This window comes from Mastomys coucha, unplaced genomic scaffold (genome assembly GCF_008632895.1).
Source record: "Mastomys coucha isolate ucsf_1 unplaced genomic scaffold, UCSF_Mcou_1 pScaffold15, whole genome shotgun sequence".
Classification (NCBI taxonomy): Eukaryota; Metazoa; Chordata; class Mammalia; order Rodentia; family Muridae; genus Mastomys; species Mastomys coucha.
Window position 1 is genome coordinate 146,709,975 of NW_022196897.1, and position 24,431 is coordinate 146,734,405.

Consider the following 24,431-nt stretch of genomic DNA (forward strand, 5'->3'; position numbering starts at 1 on the left):
TTTTTGGTTTTTTTGTTTAGCCCTGGCTGGCCTCAAACTCAGAAATCCGCCTACCTCTGCCTCCCACGTGTTGGGATTAAAGGCATGTGTCACCACTGCCCGGCTCCTCCTCTGTTTCCTAAAGCCAGAGTGTTTTCCTGAAAGATTACAACCAGATTTCCAGGTTACTCTTACAGAACCTTCTATTTAACGTTCACTGAAGAGTATAAGTGAGCAGCAGACAGCAGCTGGATTGTTTTCTGCAGTCACTGTCCATCGTTTTCATAAAGCCTTTTTGTACTAGAAAACACTGACAGCTCCCAGTTCTACAATTTAAGATGGAGCCCTTTTCCCACTCCAGCTCATTTTATTCCTAACTGTACTGCTGTTTTTCTCTGTCTAGATTGATGCCAAGAAAGATCAGCTAGCAGATGCTCGAAGGGACCTGAAAAGTGCTAAGGCTGACGCCAAAGTCATGAAGGATGCAAAGACCAAGAAGTATGTATCTGATACTGTACCAAGGGCTGGATGAAAGAGAGCAGTTGGCATCACTCAGAAGCCTGAGTGTCCCAGCTCACATGGTCTCATTATGTAGCCTTGGCTGTCTTTGATGTCACAGTCCTCTTGGCGTCCCAGGATAAACTACCATACTCAACTGTTTTTCAAAGATTTCTTGAGGAAATTTTCTATGATTTTTCTCCTTTAAGCAGTATGTGAGGATACTTGTTTGTTCTTGTCCAGGTATCACTCTTAATGTATGATTCTGCCATTCTTCCAGGGTAGTAGAGTCAAAAAAGAAGGCTGTACAGAGACTAGAAGAGCAGCTGATGAAGCTGGAGGTTCAAGCCACAGATCGAGAGGAGAACAAACAAATTGCCTTGGGGACCTCCAAACTCAATTATCTGGACCCTAGGATCACAGTGGCTTGGTAAGTGTTAGGCCTGTGTAGAGCTCCTGCTGTTGGTTAAGGAAAGGCAGAAAGTCTCTGGGAGTATTGCCAGCTCCCTCATGCCATGTCTAAGTTCACATTTCTTCTAGGAAAGCCTGCAGCTCTGATTGCTTAGCCCTGCCTATGGGTACAATGGAATATCCTAGGTGCCTCATGGACACATTAGTGTAGGAGCCCATGCCTGCAGAAGTCAGAGGGGTAAATCTAGTACCCTCCTTCTAATTCCAAAGTAACCCGGACTTGGTAGTGTATACCTATAACCCAACACTTTGGAGGCAAAAGCAGGATGATCGATGCAAGTTTGAAACCAAGTTTAAATAAAAAGACTCCATTCAAAAACAAATAAAATAAGAACAAGTTCCAAAAAAACACAAAGAGAGAAGAAAGGCACAGCAAAGAACGTAGATCCAAGTAACCTACATAGAGGTAGAGACCCAAAGGCACATAGATTCTCTATTGTGCATAGATACAAAGCTCCTTCCCTTCCTTATTCTTTCATATATACATAGTGTTGCCCCATTTCTGCTTCTCCCTCTCCATGTAGCCAGTCCCACTGTACATCATCAGGCTGGATAAAGGAAGGGAAGCTTACACATCTGGGGACAGCCTTGGAGAACTGGTTCAGTTTATTGGGGAGAACAGAGGTTATTTAAAACTTTTGTGAGTGAGTAGGAGCTGTCAAGGAGAGTGTCCATTATTGGCCAGGATCAGGGTGATAGGGATGCCTCATTTGCATGAGGAAGAAATCCAGGTGCTACTGAACATGTCCTTTTAGGGGAAAAGAAGTTTAACCTGGCTACCAGCTTCATGACCACCTCTGGTGAGACAAAGGGGAAGGGGAGGGGAGTGATCTAACCTTGCCAATCTCAGGATGAGAGTTCTAGGGTTTGGCACACCTAGACCATTCTCTTGCTCCATGCTTGCTTCTTCTGGCCCCACACAATAGCACAGAAGCAAGTGAATTATTTCTGATGATGTTTAATTAGCTCAAGTTGTTGAAAATTCTAGACCAGAGACCTAGCTTTGTGCTTGTGTTGCTTTTTCATGTGTGTGTGTGTGTGTGTGTGTATGTGTGTACATGTACGTATGTACTTACACTGCAATGTATATGAGGAGTTGACTGACAGTTTGGCAAGAGTTAGTAGATGCTCTCCTTCCATGTGGATCCAGAGGATCATACTTTGGTCTTCGGGCTTGGTGGCAAAACTTGCTGTTCTGGTTGGGGTTTCTATTGCTATGATAAAATACCATGAGCCAAAACCAACTTTGGGAAGAAGGTATTTGTTTCAGCTTACAAGTCTCTGGTCACTGAGAGGAGTCAGGGTAGGAACTTAAGACAGGTATATGGAGGCAGGAAATGAAACTGACCACCTGGGTTGGAGAGATGGCTCAGTGGTTAAGAGCCACGGACAGCTCTTCCAAAGGGCCCGAATTCAATTCCCAGCAAATACATGGTGGCTCACAACCATCTGCAGTGTGATCTGACGCCATCTTCTGGTGTGTCTGTAGACAGCTACAGTGTATTCACATACATAATACAAAAAAAGAAAAGAAACTGACCACCACAAAGGAGTAGGACTGGAACTTCTCACATCAGTTAATCAAGAAAATACACTTTTGACCTTCCCATAGGCAACCTGATATAGGCATTTTCTAGATTGCGATTCCCTTTCCCTGATAACTGTAACTGTGTCAAGTTGAACAACAGCAGGTCACCCACCTGAATGGTGAGGCATCTCACCATTCCCTGGATTAACTGTTGAGAAGCAGTGCGATGGTGGTCAAAAGTATGGGCTTCAGTCAAAACTGCATAGTGTAAAGTTCCAGGTGCATTTTCTAGTGGCATGAGGATACTGCTTTTTACCATGTCTGCTGCATGGTTGTCTCTTAAAGCCTAGCTTGTTTGTTTGTTTATCAAAGTAACCTACTTTAGAGATAGCTGTTGAAATAAAAAATGAGGTGATAAAGTCCTTTGAATATTTTGATGCACCAGAAAACTGCTGTGAGTTATCATTGAGCTAGATTAATCTCGTTTGTTGTCTCCATATTTATTTGTTCCTTTATTTTTTTATTTTTTGCAGGTGCAAAAAATGGGGGGTCCCAATTGAGAAGATTTACAACAAAACCCAGAGGGAGAAGTTTGCTTGGGCCATTGATATGACTGATGAGGACTACGAGTTTTGACCAGTCTCTCGGCAGGAGTTCTGTGAAAAGGAACAGTGTGGTTTGGGGAAGATGGATAAACTGAGCCTCACTTGCCCTCACACCCGAGGGAGAGGCCACAAGTCTTAACAAACCAACATCTTTGCAAAAAGATAAACCTGGAGATACTATAAGGGAGAGCTGAGCCAGTTGTCCTATGGACAACTTATTTAAAAATATTTCAGATATCAAAATTCTAGCTGTATGATTTGTTTTGAATTTTGTTTTTATTTTCAAGAGAGCAAGTGGATGGGAATTTGTCAGCATCCTGCCAGGCAAATTCAGTTTTGCTGCAATGTTTGGATTCTCTCAGCTACTGTATGCGAAGTCTGATTATATTGGTGCGTTTTTACAGTTAGGGTTTTGCAATAACTTCTATATTTTAATAGAAACGAATTCCTAAACTCCCACTTTTCCCCTATTTCAGGAATTTAAAATTAAGTAGAACAAAACAAAAACCCAGCGCACCTATTATAGCTGTCATTCTATGGTCATGGGAATCAGTTTTCATTAAACTTGAAGCAGTTGTGACATCAGCAGTGTTTTGGTTCAGACACCTATTCACAGAAAAGCATGATGGGAAAATATTTCCTGACTTGAGTGTTCCTTTTTAAATGTGAATTTTTATTTCGTTTTAATTATTTTAAAATATTTAAGCCTTCTTCTTGATCTTAAAGATCGTGTAGCTTGGGGTTGGGGAGGGATGAAGGGCGAGTGAGTCTAAGGATAATGAAATAATCAGTGACTGAAACCATTTTCCCATCATCCTTTGTTCTGACCATTCTTTGTACCCTTTAAACTTTAAGAGATCCATCTTTTTCTTTGGAAACCCCAGTCTTTCATTTGAAAGATTTTATTGTATAAAACTTCCACACGTCAATAAATTTAGAGGAAAATGAGCATTTGGTCCAAGAAAAACAGAAACCAAAACAACAAAACAAAAAGGAAAAATAATCAAGATTTTAGGGCTTTTATTTTTTCTTTTGTAATTGTGTAAAAAATGAAAAAAAACATAAAAAGGAAAATTTTAATGTGAAGACATTTTTTTTTGCTATAATCATTAGTTTTAGAGGCATTGTTAGTTTAGTGTGTGTGCAGAGTCCATTCCCACATCTTTCCTCAAGTATCTTCTATTTTTATCATGAATTCCCTTTTAATCAACTGTAGGTTATTTAAAATAAACTCCTACAACTTAACGGAAACTTAGCGTCTGCTTGTTTGTGAATGAGGCACCAGGCCAAGTAAAGGCTCGGAGCTGAGAGTTAGTGCAGTTCATGGTTTATTCATTCAAGTCAGCAAGGGTTGACCCCTTTCAATGGGAAGGTGGTATGGGCTTGACCTGGAAGTACATCTGTCCTGATGTAGAATAAAGAGTATCAGAGCCTCCATCCCTAAAGATAATCCCAGCACTTGGGAGGCAGAGGCAGGTGGATTTCTGAGTTTGAGGCCAGCCTGGTCTACAGAGTGAGTTCCAGGACAGCCAGGACTACACACAGAAACCCTGTCTCAAAAAGCCAAAAAACCAAAACCAAACAAACAAAACTGCCTAAGCCCAGTGTGGGCAGTGCCAATTGAATGGGACAGCCTAGTGCATTTGGGAAACAATTGTAGAAAGTTTTCCACGTGTACTGAATATAAACAGGATAGCTTTCTTATATGGTGAAGGCTACAGTGTGTACTGAGTACCAGATCTCAGAAGCCTCTCAGATGGAATAAAGACTCTGCATTGATTGGTTGAAGGAATTAACTAACCAGCCCAGAGCTCTGGATACCCCAAAGTAGCCATAACCCCTACCAAGTGTTCCTTCTGTTACCCTAAGTCTGAAATTTAAGATGAAAAGGTGAACTCCAGGCTAAAGGGAAGGTCTGAATGGGTCACCAGTTGAAGGGCCTACACCTGAGCTTGCTAGCATAAGCAGTCTATTCAGAACCACAGTTGTTAATGGTCTCAGTTGTCACTGATGCTGGGACCACAGCAGCAAACTCTTGGTTCCTTGAAGATTGAACTTCATTGGCCATTAAAGGCAGCACTTACTCCTGAGAGTAACAACAGTATAACCATCACTGTTTGGAACCAAGAACATTATAGAGTTGAGTTAACCAGATGGAATGTTAAAACAGGAGGTCTTTAGTAACCAACCAGTACTCTTTGGCTGGGAGCTGGTAAGAAATGAACCTTAGTTTTGGGACCTGATAACCATAGTAGGCAGATAGAGAGCAAGAAGTAGTGCCTACCTCTGGTGAGCCCCACCTGCTGTGTGGTCTCCGATAACATGAAGATCACGTATGTGCTGCTCAAGATAACACAGCAAATAACAAAGTGCATTCCAGGCAGTGGTTGGTAGCAGGCCTCTAAGGAAAGCCACAGAGCAGGGATCTCAACTGATCCTGACTGGGACTGAGAAGAGGCTGCCAAGATTGGGGCAGCAGTGGGCTGTGGAAGTATATAAAGCTCTAAAAGATGTTTGCGCTTGGAGAACGGGAGTAAACCTGTCATCTTTGATGACCCAGCACATCTCAATTCTAGCCCATATGCAAAAGCAGAAGCCAGATGGGCAGCATCTGAGAAATCCCTTTCTGTGGGCAAAGGGGAGTGCTTCTATGTGGCACCCAAGCTACACATCACCCACACTCTTGCCATCTGTGCAGCAAGTGCACTGTCTCTTCCAAAAGCTGGGACCTAACAACTGACACATTAAAAAATGAAAAGAGGCACTTCACAACCCCCAGCTTTTCCAGCCACCACCTCTCTTGCCCCTAGTTTCACAACCAAGTACCTGCCATGGGTCACATGAGTCACAGCACTGTCATTCCTCACCCTCTGCATCCAGTGTCTACCTCAGTCCCCTCCCTGCATTCCAGCCCTAGTCACCAATAACCAAGCAGCAGGGAGAGAAATGCAGTCTTCATTCACCATCTTGCTTAAGCTCTTTGGGTGGAATTGAATGCTGTTACTTTACATGCCATAAATCCAACATTGTAATAACTGATTTTTAGTAACTACTGACATCACTATGGGTCAGTTTTAGATCACTTTTCATCCTCATGCCCATTTTCGGCTAATAAAAGGACAAAAATGCTGTGTTGTTGCCATGGGAGATGTTGGAATGGTGATGGAGCTGCTGTGATTGAGAAGCAAATGTGGCTGAGCTTTATAGTAGCTAAAGTAGTGACTCTCATTGTTTGGTAACTAGTTCTGTGGAAAGGGGATAACATCTTCCTGGATTTAAATTATAAGAAAATACTCTCACATGGCTATGTATTTGATTAAAATAACACACCCATATGTATCCTCCACTGGTCTCTCAGGTTTATTCTCTAAACATGTCTTACGGATACATTTTATTTGAAGGACTCATAGTATATGACCACTCTTTCTAAACACGTCTCTGCCTAGCTTCACTCCTATCTCTGTCAGGCTGTTTGTTGCTGTGACACCTTTAAAGTAAGGTCTGTAGCTGCTGTGGTGCTTCTCATCAGGCTAGCTGACGCCAGTCACACTCCTGAGCTCTGCATGCACTGTCGGCCGCACACTTCTGCAGGATATCCACAGAAACCTCTGGAGGACGGCTTAGGACTTGCTATTCTAAGCCTGTTGGGGCCTGGGTTTCCTGTGTGTGAAAAGCACCACATTCACTGAACCAGGTAGTCTCAGCCTTGGGTTCCTTTCTTCCAATCTCCTGTCTAGTAATTTGTCAACTTTGAAATTCTTTCCTAAATACGTATGCCACATATAGGCATTTTCCCAATTTTTAAAATTTCTTAAATTTTTCAAACATTTCTTCTAGGAATAACTGACTTTTATTTCAGCCCTTGAAAATCTCTCCTATAATAAGACATTCTCAACTTGTTTTGAACAAAAGAGCACTTCTTGGAGAACATATTACCCTGAAATGACCTCAGTCAAGCTAGTTTTGGATGCTTATAAGTAGTCCCCTGACAAATCAGTAAGCTGGGAGGGAGAAGAGATTTAACAGGCTTTTCCCACAACCCCAAGTAAGCAGCCTTTTTGAAATTACCATATAGAATTTCCTTAGGTTAAATAATTATGCTGTACTTAAATATTATTTAAAGAAAATCTTTCAGAAAAAAATATGTAAAGCAAGTGATCATCATTTCAGAAGCTGGGCTAGTGGGGTAGGGAGGGCCCGTGGCTGGGGTCAGCATCTGACACCATAAAACCTCCATCACCAAAACCCTCAACGGAACTGACTCCCAAAGTGGGGTGGAGGCTCACTGTACTTACTGCTATGGAAGTACTTACATTTGAGAATCCTTATATCATGTTTAAAACAATGCAGTGGTTTTCAGCTTTAGCATGTACCTGTGGAAGATTAATGTTATTGTCACATTGAGGCAATTATGCTTAAATTAAAATTCCCAGTGACAGCAGATCTGCCCGGTATACCATCTGGGTAGAAGTTACAAGGAGTGTATTTTTCCAATTCAAAACTTCATATTTAAGATGGGTGCAACTTGGGGCTAGAGAGATGCTTCGGTGGTTAACACTTGTTAGGATTGGTGTTTAGAACCTAACACCCACATGGTGGCTCACAGCCAACCAAGTAACAGTTCCAGGTGATCCAATAATCTCTTCTGATCTCAGTGCACCAGGCACACAACTAGTCTGCATACATATACACAGGCAAAGCACTCAAAGTAATAATTAAAAAAAAAAAGGCAAGTACAACTTATGTGTAAATTATTCTTCAAAAAGACTAGGCTTGGTGCTGGAGAGATGGCTCAGAGGTTAAGAGCACTGACTGCTCTTCCAGAGGTCCTGAGTTCAATTCCCAGCAACCACATGGTGGCTCACAACCATTTGTAATGAGATCTGATGCCCTCTTCTGGTGTGTCTGAAGACAGCTACAGTGTACTCATATATAATAAATGAGTAAATCTTTAAAAAAAAAAAAAGACTCAAAAATTCATGCAAAATTTACTGATAGGACTGAATGTAGGGAATCAATATTTATAAATGGTTTTCAACAATGCTATTCAAAGTATACATGTGCCACTGAATAATCATCTTTAAACCTTAATCATCTTTAAACCTTTGTACTTCCTTTGCAGAAACACTCCATAAAATACCTTGGGGTGACCTTATTGTGAAAGGAGTACTTACCTCATTTGGAGAGGGTGTATTTCATGAATACACAGCACCTCTCACTTTTTCTTCCCACAATCACTAAAGAATCTAGATAAGGCCCTTCTTGCTCCCTGTACCCTTGTCAGACTGAGCATGGTCTGTAGACATTTCTGTAGCCACTTCTGGAACAGGCTTGACGTGTTCCTGCCCTGCTGGAATCCTCTAGAAGGCACAGTAGGGATGTGTGATGGAAGAAAGGGTGGGAGAGTAAAAGTAAGTCCACCCTGGTCTCAGTTTCCCCTCTGTCTTCAGTACCACATGCTTGACCTCAGTGAAACAAGTACGGTCCCTGCTGTCCGTGGCTGAAGAGTCAGCAGTGACGCAGCCAGGGCTGTGGAAGCCAGGGCTGTGGACAGATGAAGGTTATTGGGAACTGCTGGGACAGGTGTGACTTATGTGCTTTTTGTTTTACAAGACAGGGTTTCTCTGTGGACCCTTGGCTGTCCTGGAACTTGTTTTGCAGACCAGGCTGGCCTCAAACTCAGAAATCTACCTGCCTCTGCCTCTCAAGTTCTGGGATTAATGGTTGTATGCCACTACTGCCCACAGAACTACTGGCTTGGCAGTTCGTAAAGGTTTATTGTACATTCCCTTGCTTTTTGGGGCTATGATTTTTAACTTGAGTAAAAACAAACAAACAAACAAACAAACAAAAAATCCCTAAAGTTCCTTTAAAGGAATGAGAATGCAATGTACTTAAGGAGTTATGATGTCAGAAGGGGTGGAGCCATAGGTAGGTTTGCAGGTCAGAGGACAAGGGCCTATACTGTAGGTTCACTGAGGTGTACACTTAGGAAGTGCTTGCTGTATGCACAGCTAACAGTAGAGGAAATAAGGAACGGAACACAGCTTGATGAATGGATTAGCCAGACACTTCAAGTCTTTGTCTCCCTCTGTTAATGGAGCGTCACTATACTTTTAAATTATGACTTCTATAGTCACTCAATGACTTCTTTTTTTTTTCTTTTGAGACAGGGTTTCTCTCCCTGGTTGTCCTGGAACTTACTTTGTTAGACCAGGCTGGCCTCGAACTCTGAAATCTGCCTGCCTCTGCCTCCCAAGTGCTGGAATTAAAGATGTGCGCCACCACTGCCTGGCTCACTCAATGACTTCTATAGTCAGTCATTATAAGGAACAAATTAAAGTTTGTTAGCACTTGGTACTTGCCTGCTAAGAATGCCCTCTGTTGTTTTCATCAAATGCATAGCCATGTGAGAATATTTTCTTATAATTTAAATCCAGGAAGATGTTATCCCCTTTCCACAGAACTAGTTACCAAACAATGAGAGTCACTACTTTAGCTACTATAAAGCTCAGCCACATTTGCTTCTCAATCACAGCAGCTCCATCACCATTCCAACATCTCCCATGGCAACAACACAGCATTTTTGTCCTTTTGTGTTTTAAGTGGTATGGTGGTACCCACTGGATGTCTCAATTCTTGGGAGGCTTGGGAGGCCTCAAGTTTAAGGCCAGCCTGGGTTATACATGCAAGATCATACCTGAAGAAAAATGCAGTGAACAGAGCAGTGTGACTGCTTCCCATTCAAAGAAAGACTTGTCATCACTTCTGGAAGAAGTATAAGTAGAAATCCAGCTGCCAGTCCATAAGCTCACAAGGAGCCATGAGTCTGAGGATGAACTTTTTGAAGAACAATGTAAACCCATTCCAGGATAGTACTGAACAATACAGTTCCCTGGAAGTTGGCAGAGGCTGTTCCCACTCCTGTTTCCTTCCTGTTCCCTCCACAATGCTGCATTCTACCCACTAACCTATCAGAGACAGAACCGTAAAATAAATTCCAATCTAGCCAGGAGGCACAGTAGCTCACATTGTAATCCAGCAAGGCTGAGTGGCTGAGTCAGGAGAATTGCTAAATTCAAGACAAGCCTGGGCTACCAAGCTTTGACAAACATGTACAAAATAACTAAAAATAGAAAACAGAGACAGTGAGATAGTTCTCTGGGTACTTGCTGCTAAACCCGATGGCCTGAATTCTATCTCTAGGACATACATGGTAACTGTAAATAAAGAAGCTCTTTTTAATGTTCACAATATGCTTACCACTGTTCTAAGTTGTTATAAATACAGTGTCTGTGAGATCAAGTCCACAGGCCAGAGGGGCAGTTGGGCAGTCTCTCCTGGACTCCAGGCACAGGCTTGGTATAAGCTAAGGCATGCTGAAGCATGAGTGTTTCCTGAAGTAAGCCCCAAGCTGGGCTAGTCTGGGTGATGTCACAGGCGGGTGCCTTGTGTGGGTGCTAGGGCACCTCTCAGCACAAATGTATATACATTACCAGTGACACCTATGCATCCTTCTATGTGCTGAGCTGGGGGAAGCCCATACTGGCTACACCCTGTGTGTGCCCTACTTTTCCCAAACTTCTTTTGGTAGAAGGAGACACCTAAGGCCTGGGAAGCTAATAAGAGGAAATGAGGCCCTGTTCCCCAATTATAGGCCTGGCAAACAAATTGCTGTTGAAAGAAATTCATGGAGCCCCTTGGGGGGGGGGGTCTTGTTAGAGACACAAAAGCAAAAAAGGTTTGGGCTGAGCACAAGGAAGCTCTCAGAAAATAGAATTTTAAAGCATACTGCAGCCTCTGGGTGCTGGAGTTGGCACAGAAAGCTCAACAATGATTACAACATTTTTAGAGGGTGCCTCCCGAGAGAACCGGCTAGACCAGGCAGGCAGGGAAGGCCCTGCTCAGTCCCATCTGCCCTCTCTGTCTCATCATCCTGGCTGGCCATTCCCCTCCAGTGAGTAAAAACCCCAGGGCCTTTGTACATGCTGTTATTCTTGCCTGGAAAGTACTTTCCTCCAGCCCACCCTTCAATATGTTCATCTTTTTACACCATTTGGCCTCTCTTGAAGTCCTACAGACATGGCCATACCTCCTCTTAATGACTGGCCAGCTAGCAAATGACCACCAGGATTACCTGTCACCCGGTGGGCTCTCTTGTGGAGCACAAACACCTAGACTCAAGTTTCCACTTATCACATAGCCTCACTTCAAGTCATGGGGCTCTGAAACCTTGATTAGAAGATAATTACGATCATGAGTTGTGCAAGCCAAGGTCAATTCCAGTTTCCTCCTACATTAGAGGCCTGTCACTAGGTGGCAGTCAGTATATCTCAACTACCCTAGATCCCTTAGGACAAAGTTCCTCAGTAGTATCCTGAATTCTGCCTTTCTTGAGGACCATGCTCAAGGAAAACAGCACATCTGACACCATTTCAGCCTGGCAAAGTGAAGGTGGCTCAGCTGGGTGGGTTGTCCGAACTCAGACATTCACAAATTCTAGTCTCGGGAATCCCAGGGAAGCCCTTCTGCGAGCTGGATGCTGTGTGGGTGGGACTTCTCACCTCTAAAATGCAGGCAGCTGCCCATGGCTCCATGGTAGCTGTCTGCTCATCACTGGCCAGACAGCAGGATCAAGGGATGCCCTCGGGTTTACCCGTGCTGATCCAGGAATGGCTTTTGGAAGATTGATTTTAAGTTACTTAACAGTCACAGACAGGTGTCATGTCTGGAGAAGAGAGGGAAAGTCAAGAGGTAAGAGATGAAGCAGGAGAGGTAGGGGAAGGCAAGACAGGACTGCTAGGCCACGAAGTTGTGCTGACTTGAAGCACAGTGGGAATTCACGTACGTAACTGAAAGGATTTAGTGGTAAATTCTGAAGCATTGATGCAGGCATGACCCAAGAGGATAGTGTACACAGAGAGAAGATGGGGCCTCAGGATCGTGGGTAGAGTGGAGAGAGCCCCAAAGGTAGGAAGGAAGAGCCTCAGTGGATTACCCAGGGGTGAGGCAGAGAAGAAAAAAGGCAAGGCGTGGGGCTTTACAAACTCAGGAGTTGACTGGCATACAGAGAAGGTGTAGCCAGTGAATGGAGCCATGTGATGAAGATGGCAAGGCCGTGGCGCAGATAACGAGATGCCTGGGTCGGGAGGTCAGGGGAGATCCAGGATTGGCGTCATCTGGGTCTGCGCAGAGAGCAAGTCACCCGGGCAACTGAGTCCAGAGGAAAACAAGGCTGAGGAAAAACCAGAGTTTCGGAGACTATGTGCAGGTAGGGTGCGGGCGGAGCGTGAGGAGGGCAGCGGCCCACGCGAGAGGCCTCGAAGGCCACCAGGTCCGCGTCCGGGGGTCTGAGGACCCTGCCAACACGGGCATGGCCCATTCCCGAGAGGAGACCCTCGAAGGCCACCCCAGGACCCGTCTGCTCAGCCCTAGCAAAAGACGTCTGCGCAGAGGGGGCGTGGCGGGCGTGCTGTCACTCACGGCAGGCTGGCCAATCCACGGGCGCGCCCCGCCCCGGAGAGGGTGCGCGGAGGGCCCGCCCCCGCCGCCACCGCGGGTGTGAGGCGGCCAGCCCGGCGCGGCTCCCTCCGCCAGGCAGCCTTCCCAGGTAACCGGGTTCGGCGGGAGGGCCGGGGGCGGGGGGGTCGCGCGGCACTCTCCTTCCCTGCGAGGCGTGCACGCTGCAGCGGGGGCCCGCGTGGGACGGAGGCCCGTGCGCGCGTCTGACTGACGGGCCTCAGCCTGTGGGCGGGGTTGCTTGCGTGACGGGCGGCTGTGCCCCGCGGTGTGTCGGGCCTGAGCGGGGGACAGCGCCGCAGGTCCGAGGTTCCTAGGTCCGCCTGCTGCGGCCTGCCCCGGGTCGCGGGGCGCAGGCGCGGCGGTGGGCGGGGGTCGTCCCCGGGAGCGCCTTTGTTCCCGGCGCGCTGTGGGCGGAGCCTCGTCCCGCCCCGCCCCCGCGCTCAGTCCCCGCCCCGCGTCCGCCCGCAGGAGCTGCCACCGGGTCCCGCTCGCTCGCCTCCCCGGCCGCCGCCGCCGCCGCCTCCGCCTCCGCGGACCCGGGCCCGCCGGCTTGCGTCGCCGAGGTCGCTGCAGCATGGCGGGCGTCGCGACCCCCTGCGCCAACGGCTGCGGGCCCGGCGCGCCCTCCGAAGCCGAGGTGCTGCACCTCTGCCGCAGCCTCGAGGTGGGCACCGTCATGACTTTGTTCTACTCCAAGAAGTCGCAGCGGCCGGAGCGGAAGACCTTCCAGGTCAAGTTGGAGACGCGCCAGATCACGTGGAGCCGCGGCGCGGACAAAATCGAGGGGTCCGGTAAGTGCGCCCCGCTCCGGCCTGCTTCGCGCCTGCCCGCCTCCCAAACACTTGGGCAAACTTTCGGGCCTCGCGCCTGGCGCCCCGTCTCCGCCTAGTCCCTGGTGGTCACTCTGGGGCGGGTGGAGGGGGGCATCCGGGTCTTGGATCACCTGATAGGACACCCCCTCCCCCAGCAGAGGGGAGTGTTCCAGGCACTTTGCCCTGAGGCCTGAAAGTCCTCCCTGGTTGGACAAGTGGAGTGGGATTCTGGCCCTTAGAATCGAATCGGGAGGCTGTCAGCGGCTGTGAGGGGAAGCCCAAGGCAGGGACCCCCTCATCCAACCTGAGAACCTGGGGGAACGGACAAGACCTTCCTGCCCACTGCCATGTCTCCAGAGACTGCTGTCTGTGAAGAACTCTTTAAGAGCTCCGGGATGGGTTTATTGGCACAAGAACCTTTGGAATCCTCCTGTAGAACTTAGGCAGATGTTGGTTTGGGGCTGGCTGTGGAGCAAAGCGGGCCTACTCATCTCCCTCTTGGAGATAGGGAAGAACGTGGTCCTTTGGGAGGGTGGGGTACAAAAGCTAAAACAGTGGCTGCTTCACCTTCCCCCTCCCCCCCCAGCCCGGCGGGGCCTTTTTTTTTTTTTTTGTCCCAAATCTGAGTTTTGCAGGTCCATGTTGATAGCCAGTTCCTGGTAGAACTATCAGGCCCCTTTGCCCTTGCACCATATAACAAGGAGCTTGCATTCAGAAAGCTTCCCCGGCCTTGGGGTTCTCTCCAGAGCTGACAGCCAATTTGAGGTCCAGCCCTTTGTGTTGGATATTCTAGTGACCGCAGGGTAGCCCAGAGTTGCTCCCCTGGTTTCTTGTCTTAGCTTTCCCAGACTTGAGTTTGGTGGGTTTACACACCAGGTCTCTGGTAGAAGTAGTGAATACTCCTACCAGAGTTTTGAGAAGCCCGAGTTCTGTTTGGTAGTCATTTTCCTTGGTGTGAGGCAGATGGTCACTCAGCTCTGTCCTCCCAGTTAAGGGGATGATGTATTTGCAACTCCAGGCTTTGAGATGTTTCTTGCAAAAAACCCCCAAAGACACTCTGGTTGAAGAGACCTAGGCCTCAGAACTAGGTCTGTGTTAGAGAAGGGGGTGGTGTCAGGAAGTACAACAGAGAGAAGGTCCCACAGATCTTCCTGGGTATGGTGTACATGTGTGTAGATGGGTGAGGAGATGAGGAGGAAGGTTTTTGTGGTAAGGCAGCCATCCTCAACTACAAACTTCAGGTCTGATACAGCTGCTAAACAGAATTGGCACTTAACCATCATCAGTGGCCATCGGCCCTGGCCTCCAGTGGAAGAACATTTCAGTGATTTTTTTTTTTTTCAGGGTTGGGGGATGGTACTGCAGACAGTTCCGGTAGTCCAGAGACATCACTCAGACATCAGGTTGCAGGCATGGCATTTTACATTTGTAGTATTTCCTGTGTTTAAGTGGTGGCATCAGTTCCCTGGTAGCTCTTGGTAACAGCTGCATCGTAAACCGTGAGTGTGACCAGTAGGCAGTACGTGTACTGTAGTGCAGTGGTGGAAGACAGGTATGCATTTGAAGCCGGTATGGTAGTTGTACGTCACCCAGCCAGGTTCTTTCCTTCTCTGAGCCTTGGTTCCTCTGTAAGTTAGTGGAAGTATATTTGCTATAAATGGTCACTTTTGGAAGTGAGATAGTTGGTGTAAAATAAGCAAACTAAGTATGTAATAGATGTGAGCGGAGATATTACAGATGTTTAAGAATCAATTATTAGTATCAGTAGCTATGGTAGATGCTTGTCCTTCTAGATCCTGGGGATGGGGGTTCTGAGGGAGGTCTAATGTGGCTGTTAGGAGAAAGAAAGGGCTCAAAGGGAGGAGGGCTGAGAGAAGTTCACATTATCCTTCATTCATTACTCAGTTTAAAAAAAAAAAAAGGAAACTTTTATTTTGCTGTACATCTTTTACCCATCCATTCACCTATCATGTAGAATGAGTTTCTGTAGAGAAAATGTTTAGAGTTTTGTACATTGGATGTCATTGTGAGTTGGGTCCTGGGCAGAAAGAACAGGTTTAGAGACAGAACCATCTAGTCTGTTTTATCTCACTGGGGTCTTTGAGGGTATGTGGCAGGAATACAGAGGAGACATCTTCCCAGAGCCACAAAGGTCATCCAGAGATATGCATGTTTTCATTGGGCCTGGCCCTGTGATTTTTGGGGTCCAGAATGAAGGCTGCAGACTAGCCTGTGTGAACTTCACACCTTGTGAATGGAGCCCCTCCACCGAAGCCCTGCCCCACTTCTGCCTGAATGCACCTCACTCCTTGGTGGGTTCCCAAGCCTGTAGCCTCCTGCAGTCTGTGAAAGGATGATGGCCCTTGGGTCCCCACTGTCTGGCGTCTTGTTCAGGTGCCTCAGGTGTTTGGCTTTTTGTTGATAACCTTATCACTGAAGACTACGGCTGCCTGCCCCCAGGGTGCTCACCCAGCTCAAGGTGACAGGTGACTGCCATTTCCTAAATCTTGAGTTCTCTCACTGTGACACTTGTGAGACTGGTTAGCATCTTCTGGTGTTTAAGGCAGCGAGCGGCCTGGCTTGAAAAGTGCTTGGGTGCTGTTTGGTTGTATGACTGAAGTCAGGCTGGTGTCTGGCATTTATGTTGCAGCCGTAGACTTCCTGCCTAGTGCTAAACAGACTTTTCACTCTGACTACATGGCTAATCTTCATAGGACTCTGCTCCCAAGTTGTGTTGATGGTAGGCCTTGGACTCATGTTTTCTGTAGCCTTTGTTTCCCCTTGTGAAGAGAAACCTCCATGTTTAGATGGTATTTACAGACAGAGACCTCCTGTGCATCTGCATCCTAGATGCCCTCCTAGGTTCTGGCTCCAAAGCTTTTCATATATAATGCCCGTAGTGAGATAGCTTAGACCTGTCCTTAGTGAGGTTGTCCAGTTAAGGACCACTGTTGGCATAGTAGCTCCAAGCAGAGACTCTAAAGGTATGCTGGTATTGTGGTGACGATTGCAGTACCAAGGGGCTGGCTCTGAGTGTAGGTCCGTGATACCTAAGAATGTTCTGCAGATGTCCTCAAGGATTCCTTTTTGCTGGCACACAGTGAGAGAGCAGCACAAAAGCATACGCCTGGATCTCCAGAACTAGCCATTCCTGCAATGTGTTTCCTCTTTGACTGTCATTTTTCCAGGGGAAGTTAGACCTCTTATTGTTTCCTCAGCACCTCCAGCTTGCCTGCTGTGAGAGTTTTCAGTCCCCCCCCCCCCCCCCCCCCCCCCCCCCCGCCTGTTCAGCGGGGCTTTGTTTTCTGAACCTGCTTCATAAATGACTAGCAGAGTTGAGCAAACACAGTACCAGGAAGCCCAACCTTGCAGCTTCTCCCTGGTCCTTTGTGTCTGGAAGAGGAGGTCTGCATAAATGCATATAGACTTGAGTTGGAGTTTACAGTTGAGTTGGAGTTGCTTCAAGTGGCCCTTTGGAATTATGGGCATTTATTTGTTCAATAAACATTGTTTGCACACCCCTTACTTGACTTGTGGAGGAGACAAGACCAGAATGCAGTGATGAGAAGAAAGGGCTGAGTGCAGAATACTAAAGCACTGGGCAGTAAGCACACACTATCTGCAGCTCGCCTGCTCTTTGACCTCCAATGGGTTATGTATCCATCCGACCTTCTCATCTGTTGACAGTACCAACTTCAAGGTTCCTAATGAGGCTTGGAGGAGTGTTTATGTAAAGTACTTGGTACCTAGGGTGTTGTGGTGAACAAGTTTAATGTGTGGAATCTGACAGGAGAGAAATAGGACCAGGAAGGCCAGGTTAGATGTGTCTGTTGTAGTCAGGGGCTGGTGCCTGGCCACTAAGTCCTTTGATGAAGGGCATGAAGCTGCAGTTCTCAGCAGGGCCTTGATGATCAGAGCTTTCTGCCACCATGGGCATTGGTGTGGAGAGATGGCAGTTGGCTGAGAGTGGCAGCTTGGACATCAGGGTTTGTCTCTAAGCCAGTTCAGCACTTGAGTTGGCCTTACTGTCTGAATGATAGGGGAGGCCCAGTCTTCCAGGAAGTGCTGTGACACAGCCCAGAATGGTAGGGCTACATCCGCTTCTGTTAACTCAGAGTGTCTCTTTTCACTCTCTCCTTTCCTATGGAACATGGTTTCAAGGACAGTGTATCCTTAACTGAATGCACTGGAGGAAGTGGTAGGGCCTGAGGTTATAGAAGCCTGACATTGGGTCTTGCTGTTAGGAGATCGACTCTCCCTTCTCTCTCATGGTGAGAGGTCAGTGTGCACCTTAGGAGAGTCTTTGGAGAGGTGTTGTGGAGGAGGACATGAATGTTTTGGTGTACCACTACCTTGGAGGAATCTCTGATAATGACAAGGGATACCTTAATGTCCTTGGGCAGCTAATCCTACCCTCTTGGTAACTGAGCTGTGAACCCCCAGATGTGTGGCTAGAGGCAGTATGTTCTTGTGACCCTGGGTAAATTACTTTCAATAAAACAATTCTTAGCCAGGTATCTTAGCAAGTTCAAGGCCATTTTGGCTGCTTACTGAGCAATATACAGACAGCCTGGGCTGCAAGGTGAGTTCAGTCTCGGAAAACAAAAAGCAGACAAACAAACAAAAATTCCCTCCTCATGGAGTTTACAGGTTAAAGTTAATGAAGATTGCATCTAGCATAAGAGATGTTTGAGAAATGGCCAGCAGCACATTTGACACCTGGGGCCCTTAGTCACACCTTCCCTTTGCCCTCCTGTTAACAGCAGAGTTCTGCTTTCCACTGGGGTGTGGCTGGAAGCCTATTGTCTCCTTGAGTTTGGGTACAGAGAAGAGAAGGAAGGATCTGGTGTTTGAATAATGTTCTGGGAGAGTATGGTGCGTTTTTTTTTTCACCCTCTGCAATGGCTCCATGCTTCCAGGGAAAGCAGGAGTTAATTGTCCCTATAAGGAAACAAAGGTCCCAGGAGTGAGGTCATGGAGCATAGTTTAAGTGTGGGATTTCTGATTTTTTTGCTCTAGTATTGTTTATTCTCCTACTGTAGGGTGTAACAATAAGGTGGACTGTTGTGTGGCTACTTGACCTCTGTTCTATACTCTGGTCACATGGCCCAGGCTTTCATCAGTGGACAAGTGAGACTCATTGCCACTCTCCCACTCTCCAGTCTTGTCCTTAGATAGATAGCTAGGTACCTAGCCTTCCCAGATCTTCCCCTCTTACAGTGAAGGTACTGTCTGACATGGAGGCCAGAGCACTCCATCCCTTGACTTACCCCTTTCATGGTAACAGCCTATCAGTACCTCTACAGAGACTAGGTTGCCTTCATGTCAACGTAGCCACTTTTTTAGAAAGGAAGGGAGAGGAGAGGCTGGAGAGATGTCTCAGTGGTTAGAGCACTGACTGCTCTTCCAGAGGCTCCAGGTTGTGATTCCCAGCACCTATGTCTGTATTACAATCATCTGTAACCTAAGTCCTAGCAGGAAATCTGATGCCCTCTCTGGCTTCTGTAGGCATTCATACAGTCATGCATTCAGGCAAATATTCATATGTATAAAATAAAAATAAATCTCAGTTAAAAAGAACTGAGGCTTTCTTGGGCCTCACTGGATCACTGAACAAGCAAGGCACCATGTGTGCTCTGGCTTCTCACTGTGGCAAGCACTGTAAAGTCTAGTAGTGAACATACAGTTAGGGTAAAAACAGCCAGACAAATAATTACAGGGTGTGGTGAGCGCTGTGAAGGAAGCAAGCATGGGCCGCTCTGTCCGAAGGATGGTTGAGGGCATGCTGCAAGAACAAAGGCCCCGACCAACCTCTCACTGTCCTTTATGTTACATATACCATCCATCTAAGACAAATTACTGTTTTTGGAGAGTGGCTTCAGTGGTCTAGGTCAGGTCTGTAGTACAGATCTGAACACTGTGGGCAAACTATGCTAGAGAGGAATTTGGAGCCTAGTGGCTAGAAAGGAAAGGTTTTCTCTGTAAAGCTGGTACAGTGTGTGTGACCTTCGAGAGACAACGTTTAGACTCTGAAGCACTTCTATAATGTCACCCTTAGCCTTGCTTGAGCCCCTGAGCATCATCTGTTGTGGCCTTAGTGCTTCTCCTGTAGCTTCAGAATCAGAACTTCTTATAGCATCTTATCACAGTTGTTCCCGCAGCTCCAAAGAACTGGGAACCCATGCTCCTAGTGGCTTCTAGAGAGTCTGTTGGCCCCTGAGAGCAGGGAGTACTGGACCATGAGCTAGTGCTGGGGAGCTGTGGGGAGAGTTGGTGGGCACCATGGGGTGTCAAGAGTCTCTACTTGCATTCCTGGCTCAACCCTTGGTGCTCTCACGCTCTCCTTTCAAGAAGAGGTCTGAGGTAGTGCTGGGCTAGCCTTTGAGAGGCTGTAGTGGCTTTGTGCCTGGCACAAGTATTCATACTTTACTCTCACCTCCTAGGAACCAGGCCCATCCTGGGGGAAGCAGGGAGGGGCTCCTTTTTATAGCCACATGGAGGCTTTGTGTATAGGCTCTGTTGCTTCCTTCCGGCTCTTGCCCTTCCCGTGTTGGCCAGAGGCCCTGGCTTAAGCAAAATTCAGGAGTAAATGGGTGAGGCTTTCTCCAGCAGAAGACTGGCATCTCCTGTGTTGAGCCCAGGTCTGGCAGAGAGGAGTTAGGTAAGCAAGAAAAAGAGATGGCCCAGTCCTTAATCCTGGGGAGTTTGAAATCCAGAAGCAGATGGGAAACCAGGACTCACAGGAGACAGTACTGACTTAAAGTGCTAAGGGCTGAGCCCAAGGGCCCAGATCTTTCTGGCAGCCTCTCCTTTACTGTACAGTCTTTTCCCCATTGATAGGGTAGAGGCTCCTGAAGTGAAGCAGAATATAGACACTCTGAAGAGTATACTGGGCCAACCAGTGAGAGAACTCGTACAGCCCACAGCAAGCTTGATAACCACTTGTTTGTGGATCTAATTTTTCTTCAGCTCAAGTGGGGCGTTCATTTTGAGTTGACTTCCTGGAGATACCAGTGAGTTAAAAGTCTTATACAGTGATTCTTGGGGACGTGTGTGCCTGAGGGTCAGAGAGACCTTGCCTTGGCCATAGCTGTGGTAAGAGTAAGGCCTTGACAATATAATTTCTGGCTGTGTAGGTAGATATGAGTGTGTGCTGGCGAGATTCAAGCCTCAGGCCCAGATAGTGGGCCTAAGTTCATAGAATGGTGAGGCTGAGAAAGAGCAGAAGAAAGCCTCTGTTAGCCCACAGGTTTCTCAGCCTCAGGTGGTGGTGGGTCAGCACAGGTATAGAGCTCCCTCCTTGGATGGGTTAGGGGGTTGGCTCAGGCAGTGAAGGTCCTTCTCTAAGCTCTGTGGATCACTTAATGCTCTCACCTGATGCTTTACATACCGGAAGCAGCTTTTCTCTTCCCACCCCAGTCACTTTCTCACCCACAACAGTAAAAGAGTGTAATGTGCTTGTGTTGGGCCCTTTCTTGGGACCACTTAACGTATCTACCAGGGAGGTTCAGAAGGTAGCAGTGGCACTTTATCAGTTTTGTGGCAGGCCTCTTGAGTCCAGCAGTGACATAAGAGTACTCGGTGCCAGAGTGCTCCCGAGAGGTTGTACTGATTTCTACTCTGAGAACTGGCCTACACTAGAAACATGAAGTTCATCCTAGTGTGGATGTTGTTGGTGGAGAATGGGTGAGTGCTTACTAAAACTGGGGGTGGGAGTCACAAGGTAGTTGAAGACAGAGACTAGACCTTTCTTTGGGGCCATGCTTTTCTAGGATCAAAAGGGGAGTAATTTTGTCTGGCAGGACTGAGGGATTGTGGCTGGTGCTGTGGAGGGGCTGAGCCATAAAGCTTCAAAGCAGGAAAACCTCCTGGGGTATAAAGAAATAAGAAGTCTGCACCAGCCTCTGACTGGATGACTCCCTTTGTCATTGGGAATTAACCCCTGTGACCTTCTGTTGTATAAGCAAGAGGTAAGAATATGCTGAGTAGTTTTGGCAAGGTTTCAAAACCTCCTTCATCTCCCAGCCCCTCTCTCTCCTATCTCTTCAGTCCGAAGCTGCTTTGTTTTCTTTGTGTTAGGGAGAGCCCAGATTTTCCCCTCTCCTCCTGACCATTGCTTGTCCTCTGCCCTTTGGGAGGGTCATGCATAGGTAGGGCAGCAGAGAGGCCTGCAGGCAGCTGAAGATGTGAGGTCTCATTAGTCTGCCGGCAGGAGCAGGTTGGTCAGCCAAAAAAGATGCTCGTTATAGTTTTCTTCCATTGTACACTTGTTAAGTTGCTGCTAGGTATTTTTCAGTGAAGATGATAGATGTGGTTCATGTCCTTAAGGAATTTACAAAAAACAGCCAGACAGCCCTAGAACACATATAGTCCTGAGACAGCTCGTTCAGTGGGTAAATACACTTGCTGTGCAAGCCTGATGGCTTTGAGCACTGGAACCATAGTTGTCCTCTGGCCTTCCCAAAGTGTTACGGGGTGCGTGCACCCTTACACATCACTCGTACATGTACACACACACACACACACACACACAAATAATAATAATAGAGTTTAAAATGTTTAAAACTATACATATATGTGTGTGTGTGCGTGTGTGCGTGTGTGTGTGTGTGTGTGTGTGTGTGTGTGTGTGTGTGTGTGTGTGGTGTGTGTGTGTGTGTGTGGCTTTTATTATAAGAGTGTCGTAAAGCAGCCTGGAGTCCTGCCATTCTCCTTGAGTTGCTCCCACTTGGCTACTTCTCACAGGGATCCCAAGGCAGTGCAGAGCACAAGCCAGGGGCACATCAGCTTGGCTTTGAGATATCGTTGGCTTTGCCAATTGCCAACTGTCACCTTGGGTAGGATCATTAACCACTCTGCTCAGTGTCCTTGCTTGGGGATGGGAACCCTAAGATTTGCTTCACAGTATTAGTTGTAAGGATGAAGCAGCTCAGTTTAATTAAGAGCTTGATGTAATATGCGTAGCAAACATGCCAGAGATGAGTGACAGGACACCAGATGCCACTCCTGCTGCTGCTGCCCTCCCCACCTGCAGAGGCATCAACCTCATCCTCTGTGCTTTGCAGTTTCTGAGAACTGTCTGTAGGCTGTTTAATAAAGCCTGTTAGCATGGGGTAAACCCAATCCTTCCTCCGGGCTCCTCGTTTATGTCCTTCTTACAGCTGCTCATTGTGAACAACAGTCAGCTGGGCTGGCAGGGTTGGGCTAACGAGAAACAGAAATCAAAAAAACTTTAGAACGAGTATGTTTGGAGGACAACTTGGGGGAGTTGGTTCTCTCCTTCTACCATGTGGTCCTGGGGATTGAACTTAGGTCATCAGGCTTGGCAGTCAGTGCCTTCTGCTGAACCATTTCGCTAGGCCTGAGAAAAGAGAATCTTGATGGCTGGTTGTGAAGTTTTCCGTTCATATTGTTAGTATACCCAGAGGAGCATAGCCAGAAGCCTAAGGTTTTGGGTGAGAGAAGATAATATTTGCTTTGCAGTGTGTGTGTGTGTGTGTGTGTGTGTGTGTGTGTGTTGTGTTCCTTGGGTGGACATATAGGACTAGGAAGTGAGCAGTTGGAGTGTAGTGCTAGACATTTAGAGGCTAGAGATGTTTTGTGAATTGTCTATATACCAGAAGGAATGAAAGCTGTGGGCATGACTGTCATTGAGGAGAAAGCAGAGCACAAGGACAGAGGACTGTGGTCCATGTTTAATTGGGTCGGCCTTTAGCACACAAAGAAGCAGGAAAGACTGGGTAAGGTTGTGTGGAAAAAGTCAAGAGCAGAACACCAAGTAGAAGGGAGGTTGAGCACACAGAGCACTACAGATGTCTCCCTACTGCTCCACTCTTTGCATGACCTCATAGTTATCTGCTTCCCCATCTGTTTCCTCCATCAGGCTGGGATTTTCTGAAGGGCAGGAACTCAGTGCCCATTGATCTGTTTCCCCGGGACCCAACTTAGGGCCTGGGGTGGAGCAGATAGATGTCTGGTAACTAACAAGAGTCATGGACTGAGTAAATGAGCTTCAGGTGTCTGAGATCTCGTGTGCCTGTGTTCCCTGTGGGGCCTTCCTTCCCTTCCTTCCTTTGGGACTTATATATACTGTTATATATACTCTTATATATACTGTTATATATACTGTTACCACTTGAAATAAACTATGTTTTAGGAAAGAGGGCTGCTTGGGCAGTGTGAAGCCTTCTGTGACCTCCTTTCTTTTTCTCTATGTACCCATTATCAGTGTTGGTACTGCCGTGAGGACTCTCCAGAACCCCCATCTGCCATGAATCACCATTTGATGAGACAGACCCCTTGGGTCCCATTCCTCATTTGCCTAAACAGGAAAGTTATCCAGAATCCGGTCTCTAGGTGGCCTTGTGTATTGGTGAGGATTGTGTACTGAAACAGTTTGTACAGAGCACTCCAGGTCCCATGTCCTGGGAGACTGTGGACCTCTATCCAGCTGTCTGCATGGCTGTTTCCTGTTTACCAAGGTAGGAAAGAAGCTGAATGTAGTTAGGCTGAGCTGCTCTTCTTGGTCAGGTGTTGGAGGCAGTGTCTTGTAAGTGTAAACTGGTTTGCCTAGGCTTCTGAGGAGGGGGTCACTGGTCCTTTCTTCTATAGTTGATGGTGTGGCAGCAGCTGCTTGCTACACAGGCACAGGAAGGAGAGTGTGTCTTGGCACCACCTTCTCTTTGCCATGTGACCCTGTGGGGCATATTCATCTGTGGTGCTGTTTGGAAAGTGGCTTTCTTGGAGGTGGTAATGCTAGGACAGGAGTCCTGGCCCAGAGTCGTGGGTCTAAATTAAGGTTTGGGGTTTTGTGGCTTGGCTCCCTGGCCTTGTACTAAAGACCCCTAAAAAGGTTTAGTACCCCATTCTTTTTATTCTTTCTCTGGTGTTCCTACTGGTGAACTCTGACTGGATTATAGAATACTTACCAACAACATCCATCTGTAGTGGAAAGCACAGCGTGGTTGTCCTACTATGATGGGCAAGAGAGCTAATGACAGGCATGTGCCTACCCTG

At 47.1% G+C, this 24,431-nt stretch overlaps 2 protein-coding genes across 3 annotated transcripts in view; both read left to right on the plus strand.

Annotated features, from left to right (window-relative positions):
- The window catches only part of Top1 (DNA topoisomerase I), an 84,946-nt gene extending 80,614 nt beyond the window's left edge, over positions 1-4,332 (plus strand). Inside the window, exons 19-21 of the mRNA XM_031372613.1 lie at positions 383-477; positions 758-907; positions 3,010-4,332. Coding sequence (XP_031228473.1) covers positions 383-477; positions 758-907; positions 3,010-3,112 — 348 coding nt within the window. The 3' untranslated portion in view covers positions 3,113-4,332. The remainder of the gene's footprint in view (positions 1-382; positions 478-757; positions 908-3,009) is intronic.
- An 8,262-nt stretch (positions 4,333-12,594) lies between these two features.
- Positions 12,595-24,431, plus strand: part of Plcg1 (phospholipase C gamma 1) — a 32,029-nt gene continuing 20,192 nt past the window's right edge. The window contains exons 1-2 of one of the 2 annotated variants that reach the window (XM_031372601.1): positions 12,595-12,691; positions 13,072-13,394. In XM_031372601.1, the coding sequence (XP_031228461.1) occupies positions 13,178-13,394 (217 nt within the window). In that variant the 5' untranslated portion in view covers positions 12,595-12,691; positions 13,072-13,177. The remainder of the gene's footprint in view (positions 12,692-13,071; positions 13,395-24,431) is intronic. The other variant, XM_031372600.1, reaches the window with a different exon arrangement.